At 44.0% G+C, this 20,295-nt stretch overlaps 1 protein-coding gene across 1 annotated transcript in view; it reads left to right on the top strand.

Annotated features, from left to right (window-relative positions):
- LOC113258025 (uncharacterized) overlaps positions 1-20,295 on the top strand; it is a 111,567-nt gene that overhangs the window by 87,028 nt on the left and 4,244 nt on the right. Inside the window, exons 26-29 of the mRNA XM_048216874.2 lie at positions 13,986-14,144; positions 14,525-14,647; positions 15,537-15,642; positions 17,224-17,289. Of these exons, the coding sequence (XP_048072831.1) occupies positions 13,986-14,144; positions 14,525-14,647; positions 15,537-15,642; positions 17,224-17,289 (454 nt within the window). The remainder of the gene's footprint in view (positions 1-13,985; positions 14,145-14,524; positions 14,648-15,536; positions 15,643-17,223; positions 17,290-20,295) is intronic.

The raw sequence follows: 20,295 nt of genomic DNA, 5'->3' as shown, positions 1-20,295 counted from the left end.
AGATCATTTTTATTGCTATGTAGTATTCTGTTGAATGAATATACCTCTACTTATTTTTGCAAAATGATGCAAAATGATTTTGTAATTCTATCACTTCATATTCATTTTTACCTGAAATTCTTCTATAAAGAGAAATTGCCTTTATAAGCTATTTGGTTAGTTTGAGGTATAGCTCATATAAGAAAGACAAGATAAATGCTGGATTGTTTCCCTTTATCATTTGTAAAAGTAATGAAGTAATTCCTAGTATTCTCCAAAGATGACTAGCAAGGATTATTTCTCTAGTGTCGTTTGAATTTAAAATGAATTTTGAAATGCTTCATACGTTTTGATCAATTACAACTATTATTCTTATTGATGCTTAAATTGTCCCATCTTTAGTCAATGAGAGCCTCTTCAGGTTGGCTTCTGAATCCCTTTAACATGGCTCCCATAGTCTTCCATAGACTTGCTCTCCAGTATAATATCTTGTATATTTCCTGTCTCAGTCCTGAAACAAACTGTTTCTCCAGGGAGCAATGATTCCTCTTAGTGGAAAATGGTATTTAGAGACCACAGTCTTGGTGCTGGGACATTTCATCAGAGTCTGGCTGCAAGGAAGACTTGCAGACCTCCCACTAGAATTCCTCATATCTTCAAGAAGAATGTGTTTTCTTATCACTGCAGCATTAGTATTCTCTTCCATTTGTTGTAGATTTTTCATCTGCTTCTCTTCTTCTTTTTCAAAATATAAATTGCTGTTTGGTTAGCCCCATCATTGTCAGATTGATCTCTGTAGATTGAAATATAGCGATGCATCTTTGGATCACTGGTATTTAGGGCCCATAATTTACCAATGGTGAGATACTTACACATTGTGTTTCAAATAAGAATCATCCATAATTATATTTCTCAAGCATATTTATACATAATTCATCCAGGAATCTGTGAATACAGTGATTCTTACCTTGTTATTACCAAGTTCTCTTTCTACTGAAGAATGGGAAAACATTATTAGGGAGACGTTGGGGTATGTTGACCCATTGAAAGGAATTACAGTCAATATAATTTGAGAGCCACTGCTTTAATTTGAAAGAAGGAGATACTAATTGAGGATGTTTCTAGCACCTAGATAAGGCAAAATTGGGGGCTGGAGGAATGAAGGCTTCTGGTGTCTGATCCATATATAACCAGCCTGTAGGCAAAAGAAGTCCTATTCTCAGAAGTCTAGTCCTGATCCTTTGCAGAAGTCAAGTTCAGGTTACATTTCTACCCTCTGGAATACAGCTGAACAGACCCCTCACCCCTCACTTCATTCTCTTCTTCCTTTAGCTTCTGGACACATGGCTGAATTCCCAGAAGGACAATGAGAGGGAACGGGCCATGTGGTGTACTGCCCGTATTCTTGGCTTCACTGCAAAAATGAACAACTTTGGAGTGAGTGGGAGCCTTCCCTGGAGCCCGGGCCCTCATCCCTACCCTTACCGCAAACTTCATCACATATTACCTAGCCTCAATTACTCATCCTCATCCTCTATTTCCTTGGTCCCATCCTCTACTTTCTCTTGTGCATCCCATAGTCTCTCTTTTCTCCCTTAGTCTTTTTCCCTACCCACCAATTAAATTCCATTTCCCTTGGTTCAGTTTGATTCCATTCATCTCAACAAGCAATTACTGAATACTCACCTTGTGTCAGGCACCATACTAGGTGTTACAGTGGATACATAGACGACCAAGAGTTTCCTGTCTTCATGGATCTTTATAGTCCACCTGGGAGAGAGGTATACATAGAACAGACTTAAATAGAAAGTGATAATGAACGTAAAACCCAAATATAGTAGGAATAAAAGATCGAAACACAAATGAAGTACAAGTGAATGGAAAGCTTCATAGAGGAGAAGACATTTGAGCTAGGCTTGAAGAATGAGTGCAGTATCAAGAGGCAAAGAAGAGGGACAGTATAAGGTCATTCCAAAACTATGATCCCCCAAGTTTTTTTTTTTTTAAAGATTTTATTTATATTTTCGACAGAGATAGAGACAGCCAGCGAGAGAGGGAACACAAGCAGGGGGAGTGGGAGAGGAAGAAGCAGGCTCGTGGTAGAGGAGCCTGACGTGGGGCTCGATCCCGTAACGCCGGGATCACGCCCTGAGCCGAAGGCAGACGCTTAACTGCTGCGCCGCTGTGCCACCCAGGCGCCCCCCCCCCCCAGTTTTTAATAGCTACAACACACCTGTCTAATTCTATTACCATTAGCCTCACCTAGTCTCACCTCTCATATCTCTCATGCATCCCCTCCTCCTCTCTTCTTGCTTTGACTCAGCCTAAGAGAGTGGCTGGGGTAACCTGTGACTTCCAGCTCTCCTCCCCAGATGGACATTGAGTTCACTCGGTTGGGGCGTTTGGTAAGGCTGCTGGCCATGCGCTGCCAGGACCCAGTGGACAACATCTGCTTCCTGTCTGCACAAGCTGTCTACAACCTCTACTGTATCCTCCTGCTGCAAAAGCGTAGGGAGAATCTCCTCTTTTCACTTCTGCTCCGGCCCCCCACCTAGGTTTGGTCATTCCCCCACACACTGTACTGGAAGTGTGAGAGCTAAGTTACCTGAGCATCTTACTTCCAATGAGGAGCCTGCCCCTTGACCTCTACATATACCCTCCTGGGACAAAATAGCTACTCAGAAAAGAGTTCTGAATTCGTTTCTCCTCCTCTGGCTGAGCTCTGTCCTCTGACCCCACTCTGTCGCTGCTCTGAGGAAGGCAACACAGGGGTTCCTTTGACATTAGCTCTCACCATTCCTTATCTTACTGCCCATTTCTCTACTCCCTTCCCCACGGGATATACATTACCCCAAGCTGACTTAGTTCAGTGGGTGGTTTGGGTTGGGCAGGGGGGAAAGAGGGCAACCTAAGACACCTTCTGAGTGTCTGAGGGGTGGGTTCGGGTGTCTTTGTTTCAGAGATGAATAGGAAAAAACAGGGCTTATGGGAAGAAGAGGGCGAGAGTGAAGTCTATAGCGCCAACGTGTTCTATAACAACACCTTTGAGATTGCCAAGGTGAGAGGGCGGAGCCAGCAACAAAGCGGGAAGAACCTAGGCCTCTCACCCACATCATATTAGAGACTCCTAGGGTGGGACTCCTTTATCCCATCTTCCTTTCCATTCCAGTACTGCATGTGAACTTTTTCCTTAGGGAACTTTTTCCACATGCTACCACGTGCTTCCCCTTAAGCATCATGGGTCCTAATTCTGCTTTCTTAGCTATCCCCCTGGAAGCATTTGCTTCATGCTAATGATGCTTTGTGAGCAATCTGTAGATTTAGCCCATGCCTCAAAGATATGTCACTAAGGATCTTGGTCTCAGTCCTTCTCTCCCAGCACTTTGTCTCTGCAGCCTCTGACCTGTGAGCCCCTCAGTGCATCTGAGGTCAGTGTTTTCTCCCTCCCATCCCCAAAGTCTCTGTTCCCAGTGAAAGGGTCTTCTAGGAGTTAGGCAAACAGCACAGGCCTAGGACAAAAGCAGATCATGTTCCCGAGAGAGGCTCTCTCCACCCACCCTACCCAGGAAGGATGGTACAGGCTATCTCAAGCAGAAGGCCCCAGGTGCAGGCAGCCTGACGCCACCCTGTTGCAGGCATTTGCAGAGTACTTCACCCAGATGCAGCTCACCACCCTGGTGCTGACAGCCATGGAGGGCCTGACTGACAGCAGGGCCAAGGTGTCTCTGGCAGCAGCCCAGCTGATGAGTGCTGTCATGAAAGAGCGGGGCCGAGACATGATAAAGGTAGTGTGGTGCTGTGGTGGGAGCTCTGCCCTGCACACCTGGAGCCTGGGTTCTCTCCTGGCTCTATTCCTAACCATATTTAAGAGTCTTGTGAAGTCCCTCTCCTCTAGAGACCTTAATTCATTCACTTCTAAAATGTAGGCTTGGGCTAGATTTTCTCTGTGGTCAGTCCCACTGAGCTCTGACATCTGTAATCCTGAGCTCAGAACTACAGTGGCTTGTATCTGGGGGGCTGGTTCCTCAGTTAATGACAACCACATGCAGGAGTATAAGCAGCTTCTGGGCCTAGTAGCCAGAGCACAAGGAAGTATTGTGGGTGGGGGGGCTTATCCTGGTTGCCAGGGGCGTTAGGGGGCTTAGATTTCTGTGAAGGGTAAGGCTATGGGTTGCAAACCAGCAAGCTCATGAAATGACTGACCTATGAGTAAATTTTCTTTCAGGATAACATATAAAAGTTCACATTTCCCACTCCACTGAAAAAATTTTTTAAATGAGGCCACATAGGGCAACTCTTTGGGTGGCCACTGTCCCTTTTATATGTGGCTCGGGCTCTCCAGACTTTCCTCTCTCTGAATCCCCCGACACCTGTTGCCTTCACTCATTTATATGACTTGCCTGGTCTACGTACCAGAAATGGAGGTGTGTCCTGGAGGTATTAGAATAAAATGGACTTCCCAGAGACCCATATATCAGGAATCTGAGGGCCAAATGAGAGTCCTGTGGTACCCCACATCCCATGCCAACTGTCCCTGCAGTTTCACGGGTTGAAAGTTGATCTCAGTGGGGTGAGGGAGCCCTGAAGTGTCTCTAGGGTTTTTGCCTTCTTTTCTGGAGTCTCTTGTGTCTCCCGAGTAACCTCGGAGCGACTCTCTGAACTTTGGGCTGTGGGCAGGCCTTTTGTTTTAGTAGGCGTCAGTGAGCTTCTGGAGTTGTTTTTGAGACTCCTGCTGACCTGGCCTCTGGCACCTAGAACTCTGCCTTAAGAAGAGAGTCACTGTCAGGATTGCAAGTAGCCCCTTGAGTCTGGGAGTTGATAGCTAGGGAGGAGGAGGGGAGGCAAGGAAACAATCCCTGAGACTCTTGTGGCTCTTCCCTGTAGATTGAGGAAATTGTGGAGGGGATTCTGGAACGGCTCAACTCACAGCTGGAGCCCAACACGAAGGAGGAGACCCTGCGGGCCATGTGCTTGTTGGCTGGCAACAACACCCATCACGTCGTGCCCTTGCTTCTCAACAAGCCCCTGCCTTGGGATAGGTACCTGTCCCATGGCCTGGGAACATATTCTCCAGCCCAATAAACCCTCTCCTCCCTCAGCCTGAGACCAACAAAAAAATCACCATGCAAGGGTGCTTTCCCTTTGACACCAAAATCATCTCTGTGTTCTCTGGCCAAGTCTAGACCCCAAGAACTGGCCCTTCATGGGCCTGAGACCAGATTCGTCCTAGGACCTTGGTTACCAGGGCCCATGACATAGCTGTTCCTGGGTCCTGCAGAACCAACCTGGCGCTGTGGAAGGCATTTGGCACCAAGCGAGAGACCACAATCAGCGTCCTGCAGCTGCTCATAGGCATCCTGGAAAAACTCCACTCCAGAGAGGAAACTAAGGAGATGGCCTTCCAGCCTGTGGCGGTCAGCATGAGGGAGGGGGGAGACTAGGACTTACTGTTCTGGGACTTGGGGGCAGAGCTGAAGGTCAAGGGCCATAGGGTGGGAGCAGATCTTAGAGAAGAGCAATCACTAATACTGTACATTTGAGGGGCGCCTGGGTGGCTCAGTCAGTTGAGCATCTGACTCTTGATTTTAGCTCAGGTCCTGGTTTTAGGGTTGTGGGATCCAGCCCCCCATTCGGCTGCCTGCTCTGTGGGGAGTCTGCTTGAGATTCTCTCTCTCTCACTGTCCCTCTGCTTCTCCTCCTGCTCATGCTTTTTTTCTCTCTCTCAGATAAAAATAAGTAAATCTTAAAAAACAATACTATACTTTCGATTTGCATTTTAACCTCCTTTTCCCACCTGTATATCTAAGAACTGAGTGATGTAGAGAGAACAGGGATTGATCCCATTTTATGGATGAGGAAACTGATGTTTAGAGCTAAGAAGCTTTTTCTGTCTCCTGATTCTGGGGCTGGCATTCCTTTTTCCAGGGGCTGGGGGGTGGCATGAGGGTTGGAGGCAGAAGGAGTTTGGTTACCAGGGGTAGACAAAGTAGTCCCCAAATCATGTTCTGCTGAAAAGTTAGAGTTGCTTCCCATTCTGTTTTTGATGTCAGAGGAGTAAAGAGAAGGCAGATTGCATGTGTGCAATCTCATTTCCCTAAGGAAGAGTGGTGGGCTTTCAGTCTTTGGGTGCTTCTTACAAGCCTGAGTCAGAGTGAGCTGTGCCCTTTGGGCATTGATGGGGAGGGCAGGGCGGGACTCAGTGTATGGGGCCGTGGGACCATCTTATGTCTTCCTCCACTGTCTCCCAGGTGACATGTGCTCTATGTGAGATGCTGTCAGGGTCCCTGTGCCAGGAGGCCGTCCAGGAGCTCTACCCCCGGCTCTTGCTGGCTATACTATGTCATCTCTGCTGGGTGATTGAGCAAAATGTCCCCCAGAAGATGGTGGTCTACAGCAAGGAGGGGGGCCCAGGCAGCAAGAGCAAGCCCTTTGACCCCACTAGGTAAACCTAACCCCCCCATGATGGATGGCTGGGACTAGCCAGTTCCAGAGGGCCATGGACGACCCCTGTGCTAGAATAGTCTCACATATTTCCAACCTTCTCATTTCTCTTCTTGTATGAATGCTTCAGCTGATCCACTCAATACTTCATGTCCATGTTCAAAACTGCACATAAAGAGATTCAAGTAGGTGGTAGGTGGCAGGGCAAGCCCACATCTATGTCATTCTCTCCATGCAGTTGTGGCCATTCGAATCTCATTGCATTGTCACTAGCTCTACCATCTTGCACAAGTCGTGACTGGGATTCCATTTTCTCATCTTGAAAATGGGGGTTGAACTCCTAAACGTGTGATTGTCACACTTTTTTTTTTTTTAACCTCAGGACATTCTACTCAAATGGAATCTTATGTAAAATGAAGACAAATAAAACCAATAAGCAGAGACATTCTGATTAGATGGGTGTGGAGGTGAAGAGATATCCTAACCCCATTCTGTGCCCCAGAGAACAGAATTGGAAAACCACAGCACTGAGATCTCTCTGTAGTCTCTTTTACAAGACTCTGTGGTTGGATGAGGGCCAGGGTTGAAGGAGTGGATGGGCAATCAGAGATGGGTTTCATAGAGCCATGAATCTTTGTCACCAGGAAAGCAGAACACAGCTACCAGAGCAGGAAACTGTATCCTGGCTTCCCAACACAGGATACAAGTGAGGGCATAATGCGTTGTCCATCCTTTTGTCCCTTTCTTTTCACAAACCCAATGGTGGTGACTTTCAGTTGTGCCCTGGAGGTAGTGAAGTTGGTATTCTTGGCTGCTGCTTATGATGGAGTGGTGTTCTATGCAAATCAGCATCACTGCTGGGATCTTCTGTCCTGCCCCAAGTTTTACTACATAGGGATCATGGACCTGACGAGGTGAGGCTATTTCCCAAGTAACCCTGGCACCACTCTAGTCTCCTGACCCCAATTTCCCAAGTCCCAGCCTTCAACTGTCCCTTCCCCACCTCCCAGCCCTCTGGTCTCCTGATTCTTCAGCACTCACGTCTTCCCTGTTCCATGCTCTCCAGTCCCTTGCCAACTCCCCCCCCCCCCCAGCAACTGTTGGCTTCCTTTGTCCCACCCCAGTGGCATTGTGAAGAACTGTGAACCTGCCATCCTACACCGAATCCTCAACCTCGTCAGGAACCTCCTTTATAGCTCCAACTATCATCGGAAGATCCTGGCCAGGACCTTCTATGCACAGGTGAAGCCTGGGAAAAGGTCCACAGCCTGAGCCATTCATTTCCTGGGCTGAGGAGCATTTAACAGAAATGTTAAATAACTAGCCCCCAAAAGAGGAAAGAATAAGACTGAGACATTTAAAATGGTGTTCCCTTCTCTGGCACTCAGGTGCCTGATTAAAGGAGGCAGGAAATCCTGAGGAGGGGGCCAATATCTCAACCTCCAGAATGATCCATGGATCCGAGCATCTGACTCAAAATTCAAACCTTACCAGCATTATATTCCGTCCTCCTATCAGGATACCCTCTGTCCTTACCTTAGTCTCCACCCCATGTGCAGATCTGCCACTGCTCTCAACTGGACACACTCCTTACCTGAGTATGGGACCTGAGGGAGGGCTGAGGTGGGTGCTGGGTACTCATAACCTTTTCTCCATCCATAGCTGTAGTCTCCTCATACCCACAGCTCCTCTGGCACCGATCAGTGGCTCAGACTCTGGGGCAAGACTTTTTGGGCAATCTTATCAAGTGGGTCAAAGAGCCCAACCTCATTATGAAGGAAGTTGGGCTTCGTGGAATCAGTAACCTGGCACTGCACCCAGGACAAGTAAGAGTGGGGAGGACCAAATGGGAATCAAGTGTTAGTCCCTGAAGCATTTAATTTACCTCCCTTGGGTCTCTTAGTTACCTTGGGTTTAGCATGTTCCCCAATCTCCCATCCTAGGGCAGCACAACATCTCGTTTGTAGACTCACATAGACTGGTCATCAGGCCTCCCAAACCCCATGAGCACCAGCCTTCTACTTCCCAGGCACATCCAGTCCCTGGATTGCCCATGTCTGTTTCTCTTAGGCACCATCTGTTTCCCCAAAACCCTGTCCCCAGAGTGCTGCATGATCCCCAGGTGGTGAGTGATCTCTGGCTTCTTCCAAACAGTCAGAATCTCTGAAGGGCCAGGTTCCATTCTTGCGAGACTTGCTGAAGAATGAAGCGCGAGTGACAGTGCAGGCAGTAAAAAGCCTACGGAACATCATCTGTCATGGGAACGGAGAGGACACCAAGGTTGTCTTTTGCAGCATCTCCAAGCAACTGCGTCCACTCATCAATGATGTATGGGTTTAAATCCCTAGGATCAGTTGGGAACAGTATGGGCTGGGGCTGAAGAGGAATCCTGGAAACTGAGCTGAGGGTACTGGGGCGGGTCTATGGGACTTGGTGGAAGGCTGAAGTCATGGAAGGGCAGCCAAAAGGAGACTTGGCTACTTGAACCCATGCATAAAATCGTCCCGGATGCATTCCCTATTACAGACAGACCTAGCGCACACTCATCTACCTATTCTCTCACCAGGAGCCACTGAAGGAAAAAAAAATGACATGCTGCTATGAAATTTGTTCTGGAGTGAAGAGTGGGGAGACAACCCACAACTCTACCCTCTTCCTAGACAACACAGGGACCCCAGAATGCTAGCAACCTTGTCGAAAGGACCCAAAGGATCAGGAGTCTGAACTGCCCAGAGCAATCCACTCCACGTCTTAGCCTCCCTACAGATCATAGAATTTTAGAGCCAAGAAACTTGATGCATGCTTTCAATGCCCCTATTCTGGCATCTATAACTCTGTAATTTTTAGAACTTTGGATTTGAATTAGTTTTGTATTGATCTCATCTCTTTTGTGAGCCTGGACACTCCATGATGGCAGGGTTAATGTCTGATTCATCTATTTTTTTTTTTTAAGATTTTATTTATTTATTTGAGGGGCGCCTGGGTGGCTCAGTAGTTAAGCATCTGCCTTCGGCTCAGGGCGTGATCCCGGCGTTCTGGGATCGAGCCCCACATCAGGCTTCTCCGCTGGGAGCCTGCTTCTTCCTCTCCCACTCCCCCTGCTTGTGTTCCCTCTCTCATGGCTGTCTCTATCTCTGTCAAATGAATAAATAAAATCTTTAAAAAAAAGATTTTATTTATTTATTTGAGGTGGGGGAGGGACAGAGGGAGAGAGAGAGACTCTCAGGCAGACTCCCCTCTGAGCATGGAGCCAGATGCGGGGCTTGATCTCATGACCCTGAGATCCTGACCTGAGCTGAAACCAAAAGTTAGATGCTTAACAGACTGAGCTGCCCAGGCACCCCCTGATTTATCCATTTTTACATGTTTTAAAATTCACCATGTATACTTAACAAAGGCTAAGGATAATATCTTTATCATCCACCCAAAATATAAGGACCTTAGAATGCTCTGCTTAGAATGCTGTAACTCTGGGGTGTCTGGGTGACTTAATCCATTGAGTGTCCAGCTCTTGGTTTCAGCTCTGGTCATGATCTCAGCATTGTGGGATTATGCCCTGCATCTGGCTCCATGCTCAGTGGGGAGTCTGCTTGAGATTCTCTCTCTTTCCCTCTCCCCCTGCTCTTCCACCCCCCACACTCACATGCTTTCTCTCTCTTTAAAATAAATAAATCTTTTTTTAAAAAAAGAAAGATTTAGCTATAATGACACTCTCCCATATTATGGATTAACATTGTCTAGGATTTTAGTTCCACAGTCTTTTAAAATCCCTGGATTTGGTCTTTATGTCATCGTTACCAGCATAATCGTTGTTATTGTTTTGTACAATTAATACTTACTTCGATTTATAAACATGGACAAACGTCTTTGCCTTCCTTTTCTTCTCACAGCTCTCTGCTCCCCTCCGGATACATTTTTTTTTCTTCTTCCTTTGTGTTTTCTTCCTCAAGGGTCTGTTAATAGGAAACACTCTCAGTCTTTGTCTAAAAATGTCTTTATTTTGCCTCACATGTGTCTTTACCTTTAAATAGATTAGGAGGTGTTGGCATGGATTACTTTGGGCTTAGCCTGGTTGAGTTCTCTGAGTTTCTTGAAATCTCTGTTTATGTCTTTCACCAAACTTGAGAAGTTTTCAACCATTATTTCTTTCAAGTTTTTTCAGCACTATACTTTCCCCTCTCCTTTTAGAAATCTGATGGTACAAATATTTAGGCTTTTTGTTATTGTCCCATAGGTCCCAGGATTTTGTTCATTTTCAATCACTTTTTCTTTTTTTGTTCAGACTAGATACTTTTTATTGCTCTGTCTTCAAGTTCACTTTCCTCCGATATCTGTTTTGCCAATGAATGTACCCAGTCTCGTATTTCTTGGTTCTCAAGTTTCTTTTTGATATATTGTTTCTTTGCTGAAAATTTTTATTTCTGTATTTATTTCAAGAGTATTCATTGTTGCTTTTTTGTGCATTTTGTATAATAACTGCTTTCAGCCTTTGCATGCTGAGTAATTTTGGGATTGTATCATGGACATTATGAATATTAGGTTATATGACTCTGGGTGTCACTTAAGTCCTATGGAGAATGTTGATATTATTGTGTTAGCAGCAATTGATCTGTTTAACTTCAGGCTGCAAGTTCTGACTAGCCTTCTGTGTGTGGGGGCTGTGATTTCAATGTCAGTTTTGAATTCATAGCCTTTGCTCTTCTGAGTTTGTGCCACCCACTGGCCAGCCTGGGATCTGAACCGTTGTCTCTTCTGTAGTTCAGTTTTCAAAGTCTAGTATGTGGTTTACAGTCAGGTCTATGCGTGGAGTGAGCACAGGAGTTCATAAACAACTTTATAGGGGCACTGTCCCTAGCTCCTCCCTCTCTGTGACTTCCCTGGTTTTACAGTTCTTTGGGGTTCCCTTTTTCCAGTTGTCTCGCAAAAAGGGCTGGTGCTTTAGTTACTCTGCAATGTCAGGCACTTCTGTGACTATGCTCACATCTGGGCCAAGTGGCATGAGGGCAGAGGAAATAAAGCAAAGGGGGTTTGTCCATCCTCTTGGGCCCTAAGCTCCTTCAAACGGAGAGTCAGTTTCCCCTCCCTGAGAGTTTTGGCTCCTATAGACTCCCATGGGGCTTGTTTTAGAACTGTGATATGGGAGAATAGAGGGAAGAAAAAAGAAATGAGGGATTTCCCTATTCTCTTTGAGCATTTTGATTTGCCTTTCTGGCTCTTCGAGCATTAAGTAGAAGGCTTCTCTTGGAGCTGTCTGTCTGTCCATGGTGCTTGCTTCTCAGCTTCTGGTTGCCTTGTAAGGCAGGCTAGGAAGACCAGCAGGTATGAACAGATGTGACCCTAGGTTATTGAGACCAGTGATATCTGCCTGTCCCTGCAGTAGCTGGAGGGTCAGCAACCTCTTCATCTTTGGCGTCTGGGGATCTTATTTTCTTAAATCTCAGCATTTAAAAAAGTATTTTGTATATTTTATCTAGCATTTAAAGTTATTTATAGTGGGAAAGTTGTCAGGTTATCTTTTCTTCCATATTGCTAGAATGGAAAGTTGATTTATGGTCTAATCAAGGAATAGTAAATTGTCATCATTTATACAATGAAACCTGGCAGAATGAAAAGAACCCTGACCCAGAGGTCATAGGATCTGGGTTCCTGGTGCTGCTTTACTACTCACCTACTCATAGGAACTTACTTAGGCAAAGCTCAGTAGTTTAATCATTTATAAACTATTCTTCTTTATTTTGTTGGTGTATCCTCTTTTCTCTCTTCTTTCTGTCCTATTCTTTGGGATTTCTTTAGATTTATTCTCTGTGTTTCTTAATTTTTATTTTCTATTTCTCCTCTCTTTGTCTACCTTGGAAGAATTTCTGGGCTGATTCCCTTCTTACTTTAGCTGTGGTTATTCTGCTATTCAACCCACCTATTGAATTTTTATTACATTTTTAAAAAATTTTTATGAAGCAGGTCCTCTTCATTTTTTTCTTCTGGTTGATCGTGTGGTATCTGACTACCTATTACATTATTCTATAGGGACACTGCCTTACCTTTGACTGTATTTATTTGTCTACTTATTTACTTATAATTTCAAAGTTTAAAAAATGTCCTCAATAACTTTTTTAACATAATCTTCCTGAGGATTCAGTTATACTTTCTCTGAAGTTTTGTTTTTATTATATTATTAATTGTGCCCTTGGACGTTGCAGGTTTCTTTTTTTTTTTTTCTCTTGTGGTGCTGGTTTTCCTAAACGTTTGAAGAGTCTTGGCAGTAAGTTCTGGAAATTTTACATTACTGACTTTTAACTGGCCCTCTGTGAAAGTAATACCTATTACTGCAGTCCGACTTCAGTAATTACGGGGAAGCGGCCAGAGATATGTGGACATTTGGATGTGCCAATAGCGAGTCTTCTGACTATCGGGCTCCCTGCTCTTCCTGGGTATTGCCAGACACCCAGGGCACCATCCTCACTCTGGTCTAGACAGTACACTCCCTGCTCTGTTGGGGTGTTATATTCCCCTGCTGCTTGCTACTTAATAAGGAGGATATTGGGAGGGCAGGGTGCAAGGAGAAGGTGGAAGGAGATTGTATGCCTGAACTACAGCACTCCAAATGACCACCCTGTCGGTTGCCCAGCATCCCCTTCTGTTCCCTGTATTCCCAGCTGTTAAGCTTGGAACATTCCCAGAACATACCCACCTCCTCCAGCAGTCTGTTCTTGCCCAAACTTTAGGCGGTGGTTTCAACGTTAATTCCTGTCTGCTGTTTGTCTTTCAGGCGTACTCTAGTTCTTGTGGGGGGATCCCATCTACTATTTCAGATCCGTAATGGATTTAAAAAAACCATATCTCTACTATTTCTTTCAGGAATTTGGGGCAAGAAGGGATAACTGAAGTAATAATACTCAGTCATTGATCTTGAGCTGATCTGCCTGTGATACTTTTTAGTTAAAGTACTGACATTGAGTCATCTCTCTGGCTATTTTGTTCACTGGGCAAAAAATAATAATGTGTACATCCAATTTGTTAAAATATCTGCTTCCCAAATCCTACAAGTTCGGGGACTATCTGTTTGTCCCACCATGTCTCTGTTATTTGGCACTATGCCTAGCTCATGATAGGTACTCAGTTAATGTTTGTTCAATTAATATATACTCTTGAAAGTGTATAGTTTAGCTGTTTATGACCATTGTTAATTAATACAAACCAATATATAGATTAAGCAATTTTATTCACAGCATAACTAGGATAACCGTATGTATTCTTAAAAATACATATATTTTAAAGCTAAATCCCTAGGGGAGAATTAAGTTACAAGTTGTAGATATGGTCCAGGGCAGATCTGAAACTATGGTCTTGGTTTCCCTAGCTCTGTGCCTTAACAAAGGGACTTAGTAGCTCTGCGGCTCTAAAGAGAATTACTCAGATACACAAACCACGATGGCTTTGCATTATGTAACACAATGCCATCCGTGTACTTTGGACATGGAAGTGAGATGTGGGAGTATGGAAACCAGGCCAGGCAGGGCCAGAGGGAAGCCACAGCTGCCTTAGCTCCATTTTGCTCTGTCTGGCAGGAGAGGGACCAGGTGAAGATTTCGGCCACCTCTGCCCTGGGCTACATGTTGCGTCAGGTTGACAAATTCAAGCCTGGACTCTCCACCCGAAGAGAGATCTACACTTTTCTAGTCCCACTGCTGCTTAGCATTCAGGATAACAACACCGAGGTAGTCAAGGTACTGGTGACCTCTGCGCTGCCAACCTCAGCCTGATTCATCCCTCTTTCTGCTAGAGCATAGCCTTTGGCCCTTTTTCATGAGCCCAGCCTTGGCTGTACATTTTATATCCACCTCCTTGGTGTCATCCTTCAGGCTGGCTCTGAGCCCCTTTACCCTCTTTTGGGTGCCATTGATCTCATCCTGATATGGTTCTGCTTCCTGAAGGTATTCATGTCCCATGTCATGAACAAGGTCCCATGTTTCACCTGATCCCACCTACGAACCCACAACGATGCCCCTTGGGGGCTAGCTTTGTGGTCTTCTGCTTAGCTGCCTGGCCTGGCTCTGTACAGCCATAGGAGAGAGGCTTTGGGAATTCCCTTCTCTCCATCATGTAGGCCTGCGGTGGGGCCCTGACCGAGTGGACCAATGTGATTGGCTGGTCATCACTCACACAGACATTCCGGCATACCACCCTCAGCGATCACATCCAGGTATTGGAAGAAACGTGCAGGTACCTGGTGAGTAAGAGTCTCTGAGAAGACAGGCCACAGTACTCAGGTTAGGGACTCAGAGGCAGGCTGAGAGGCTACATAGGGGAAGGCTGACAGAAGATACATTCTTTTCATTCCTTGATTCTCATTCTTTATCATGAGCAAACTCTGAGAATCCACATTTGGGCTGCCAGTCCCTCATTCTTCATCTCTGATTCTCTTAGCAGCATCCCAGTCTCTGCTTTCAGAGGTGAGGAAGGTCATGTGAGGGTAGTAGATAGCAGTGGGACAGAAGTTTTCTGGTTACAGCTGGTAGGAAAAGATGTAGGCAGGAGTCATCAGGGCTTTCGGTCAGTAGTCATGGTGTTAAGGGTCTGCGGCTCCTACAAAGTTGAGAACAGGGCAGGATCAGGAATCCTTCTGGAAAAGTAAATATTTAAGGGCTAAGCAAGTAGGTTAGGAACCAACATTAGTAATTTTAATACTATGGATTTTGATGCTTATTTTACCTTCCATAGGTAGAGCACTTTACAGTTTACAAGCACTTCTATATCTGTTATCCCATTAGAGCCTTACAATTATGTAAAAGAAGTTGGGCAGGTTTTATTTCAACTGTTAAAGATGAGAAAACTGAAGCCGGTGTCAGGGCCAGGATTCAATCCCGGGTCTCCTGACTCCAAATCAGTTGTTTCTTCCCTTATCATGTTGGTATGAAGGAGCAAAATTCTCTCTATGATCTTCCTGCTAAGTCTTCCCTCTTCCTGGGGTCTGGGTGTCTGCGGCTACACATTCAAGCACCTTCAGCTGCCTGAAGACAGAACAGTGCTGCTTGTGGACAGGGTGAGAGGGTTAGGAGTATTTCTAGGGCCCCCCACCCCTAGCTCCTGGTCAGTACCACCCCTCTTTGGCTTCACAGGTGAGCACAAGCAAAACACAGCTGGTGGGGGACTTACTGTGCCAGAGCTTTGGCTTCCTGAAGAGCCCTCAGTCCTTCCTAAGGGCAGCTGCCATCAACTTCATAGGTAAGATGCTTCCTCCTGGCCACCCCTCCCTCTTCTCTTCAGCAGGGGAGCCCTCCTTGACCTTCTGCAAGGGCTAAGCCAGAACCACGGTACCGTGAAGCCGGTCACCTCCTTCCCTAGCTCGGATCTGATTAGAGAGGTTGTCCTGTGACCAGGCTCGAAGTCCCTGTTAGAAAGCTAGAGGAGGAAGAGAAGGCTTTGTGCCTTTGCCCCACTCTGTGAGGATCCACCCACATGGTCTGCACTCTGTAGAGTGCAGAAGAGAACCATATTCGTTTGGAAGGGGAAAAACTATTGCTTTCACAGGAACCCTATGGATTTTCAAAAATATTTTTGTTTTAAACAAGGATAGTAGTACAGTATGTGTGAATGTTAGAAAACCTAAAAAATTCAGATTGGCAAAAAAGAAAAAAATAAATAATGCCAGAAATTCTAGCATTTGGGTTTAACCACTGTTAACATTCTAGAATTTTCCCCTAAGAATATACTACTCACACATACACTCACACACACATAGCCATTTTAAAAACATGAAGTTTGGTCTACTGTTGTTTTCCCTTTCTGTGTCGCAAATATGTGCCATTAACGTGCCCTTCAGCATTGCTTTTCACCCCTGTGTAATATTAATTCCATTTATGGGTGGATTTATGAAACTACTTAATCCTTCCTTATTTTTGAATATTGAGACTGTGTCATTTTTGTTTTTTGTTTTTAAGTAGCCCACCTCATCTTTTGTTTTTATAAGCAGGGACATGGTGATTAAATCTCTACATGCCATCATGATTATTTTAAGATAAATTTCTTCATAAGTAGAATTGCTAGGCCCAAAGGGTATGCAAAATTTTAAGGATTTTGCTGCTTTAACTGCCATCTAAAAAGTTTGAATCACAGGGTGCCTGGGTAGCAGAGTCGGTTGAGCATCCAACTCTTGGTTTTGGCTCAGGTCTGATCTCAGGGTCATGAGATCGAGCCCCATGTCGGGCTCCATGCTCAGCACGCAGTCTGCGTGTGTTTCTATCTCTCTCTGCCCCTCTCCCCTGTGCGCACTCTCTCTCTCTGAAATAAAATAAATCTTAAAAAAAAAAGTTTGAATTGTTTTCCATTGTTACCAGTTCTGCATGCAAGTTTCCATTTTGCAGATATTTGCCAACTCTGGGTAATATTTTAAAAATCATTACCAATTTGATAGGCAAAAAGAGTTGTTGTTCTGATGAATATTTTTTTTTATCAGAAGTGAAGTGAAATATTGTTTTCCTATGTTCCTTGGCAATGCTTATTTTATTTTTGCAAATTAATTGCCTCATGCCCTTTGTCCATTTTTCTTTTGGTGTGGGAACCCCATGGAGTTTGACATCCTGGGTTCGTGCCCTACTTGTCACATGCCAACAACATTTTCCTGGGTCACCGCCACTCTGAGGGTTGTTCTTCCACTAGAACGCTGGCACATAGACTACAAGGCATCTCATAGAAACATTTCTTGCTAGAACTGGTTTACAAGCTTCCTTGTTTGGTACGGAATGGGTAAGGGTGGCCAAAAGGGCCAGGAATTCTGGAGTGACTTTGCATCTGTCCTATCTTCAGGATTAACAGCTAAGAAGCTAAGCATGAGTCAAATACATGAGGATGATGTGGAGCTGTTACAGAATGGTGAGTCCGAGCCTTGTCCCTGAGCTCTGGGTGCACAAGGCAATGGGGCAAGACAGAAAGGGGGGGAGATTCCTTAAGGACCTATTTTGTTATTTCAAATAAAGTACATTTTTACTATTATAAATGTTATATATTAAAGTAGAAAATGGGGCACCTGCCTTGCTCAGTCGGAGGAACGTGTGACTCTTGATTTGGGGTCGTTGAGTTCGAGCCCCATGTTGGGTGTAGAGATCACTTAAAATAAAATCTTGGAAGACTAAATAAATAAAAGTAGAAAATGGGGCTAGGTAGGAGGAAGAAGACGAGTTATCCATTGTCATGCTAGTTAGAGAAAAACACAGCTAACAAAAATGTTGTAATCACTCAACATTTATCATGTGCTGTCAGCTGCTAGCTGCAGTGGTATTCAAGGGAGAAACACCCTGTCCCCTAAGAACTTGGAGTTTTGTGTTCTTTTTTATTACAGTAAAATATTTTACAATTAACTTATATTTACAAGAAGAAATACATGAATATAGTCTGTTTGCAAATAAATAGAAACATTATTGATAAAGATAAAGGTTTTGTTTTTGTTTTTATTTTTAGGGTAAAGTTCTATTCACTGCCAAGTCTGGCTTCTCTCCCCACTTCTCCCTGTCTGTTTGCTGTAGTCCTGTATTCTCTTGCAGTACACATAAAACATATATGTTATATAATATATAATTTATGATATATATCATATAGATAGATACAGGTATATACAGTTTCTGCAACTTGCTCTTTTCCCTTCTCGGTATGGTGGTACACGCAGATCTGCTGCAGTCTTATAACCCTTGGTAGATTGTCATTTAAATCATTTCCAAAATTGTTTACTATTCAAACAATGCTACCGTGAACATTCTTATATACATTTCTTTATATATAGGTGTAAGTGTTTCTTCAGGCTAGTTACCAGAAAGTAGACTTTTTAAAAAAAATTTTTAATTTAAATTCAGTTTAATGTAAAGTGTATTATTAGTTTCAGAGGTAGAATTTAGTGATTCATCAGTTGTATACAACACCCAGTGCTCATTCCATCAAGTGCCTCCTTAATGCCCATCACCCAGTTACCCCAGCCCTACACCCACCTCCCCTCCAGCAGCCCTCAGTTTGTTTCCTAGAGTTAAGAGTCTTATGGTTTGCCTCCCTCTCTGTTTTCATCTTATTTTATTTTTCCTTCCCTTCCCCTATGTTCATTTGTTTTCTTTCTTAAATTCCTCATATGAATGAAATCATATGGTATTTGTCCAGAAGATAGACTTTTATCACGCATGTTGAGCTTTACAGGGTTTAAAGTGAAACAACATTTTAACTTTCCCTCCAGCATCAACATGAATTCTAATTACCACCCCTTTCACTTCACTTTACAGACTTTTGTTAGTGTATATTTTAATTCTCTTTTTTTAACCCAAAATTTATTTATTTATTTTTAAAGATTTTATTTATTTATTCGACAGAGATAGAGACAGCCAGAGAGAGAGGGAACACAAGCAGGGGGAGTGGGAGAGGAAGAAGCAGGCTCATAGTGGAGGAGCCTGATGTGGGGCTCGATCCCATAACGCCGGGATCACGCCCTGAGCCGAAGGCAGACGCTTAACCGCTGTGCCACCCAGGCGCCCCTAACCCAAAATTTAGATACTATGATTACTGTTGTTACTTTATGCAGCGTAGATTTACATGCAGTGTTATATGCTCCCCATTCCTTCGTTTTTTTTCATCCCTAAGTACACTTTTTAGAAGTTTCTTTAGTGCCAGTTATCTTCATGCTATGCTCTCTTGGTTTTTGTTTGTTTGTAATGACATTTTCTTACCCCCGTTCTTGCAAGGTAGCTTTACAAGTGACACAATTTTTTAAAAAGATTTTATATTTTTTTAGAGTAATCTGTACACCCAACGTAGGACTTGAACCCACAACCCTGAGATCCAGAGTCACATGTTCCACCAACTGAGCCAGCCAGGGGACACTGTTAGTGACTCAATTCTAGACCAACAGTTTCTTTCCCAGCATTTCGAAAATACCATAGTATTGTCTTCTGGTTTTCTTTGTTGCTAAAAGAAGCATGCTGTCATTCTAATTTTTGTTCCATTGCAGGTAATCTAGCCCTTTCCTCTGGTTGTTTCAAGATTTCTCTTTTAGTTTTTAGCATTCTTTAAAAGTCTAGAAAATAGTATAATAACCGCCCCCCTTCCCAAGCTTCAAAAAGTATCAACTCATGGTTTCCTTGTTTTCTCTATTTCTCTACCTGCACCTCTTCCTGCCAGATTATTCTGAACCAAACCTCAGACTTCATATTATTCATCTATAAATATTTTAGTATATATTTCTAAATGATACCCTTTTAATATTAAAACATTTAGGGGTGCCTGGCTGGCTCAGTCGATAAAGCATGCAACTCTTGATCTCGGGATTGTGAGTTCGAGCCCCACATTAGGTGGCAAGATTACTTTAAAAAAATTAAATTAAAAAATTAAATTAAAACATTAAAAATGTTTTAGTAACAGACATGTTTTGGAGTACAATGCAAATTATGCATGCATTTTTAAGATAAAAGAGATTCTAAGGATTTGTAGACTATATGGGACTTGAGGTAACTCATCTAGACCCCTGAGGTTACCCATTTATTCTCTTCTGCCTCTGAAGTTAGGGGTACTTCAGAGAAGCATTTGCTCATCCTGAACTATAACCCTCCTAATTTTGTAGGCCGAGTCATTTGTCCCAAGATCATGGAAGCGAATTACTGGGAGAGCAAGAACTAGACTTCCACTTCAGGGATCTTTGCACTGACTCATGCTCACTCCATTGTCCTGTAATTTTACTAAAGTCCCAAGAAAGAAGGAATGGGAATCTGGGGTGTGGCAGAAGAAGAGCTGATATTCCCAATGTATCTCAGAAGAGAAATTTTACTTCATCTTCCAAACCCTTTGGTCCCTAAAATAGCCAAACACCTGTGTTTGCTGTAGCAGGTACTTCTGCCCTTGCTCTCAATT

The sequence above is a fragment of the Ursus arctos genome, unplaced genomic scaffold, assembly GCF_023065955.2.
Source record: "Ursus arctos isolate Adak ecotype North America unplaced genomic scaffold, UrsArc2.0 scaffold_26, whole genome shotgun sequence".
Lineage (NCBI taxonomy): Eukaryota > Metazoa > Chordata > Mammalia > Carnivora > Ursidae > Ursus > Ursus arctos.
This window is presented reverse-complemented; position numbering and strand designations above follow the sequence as displayed.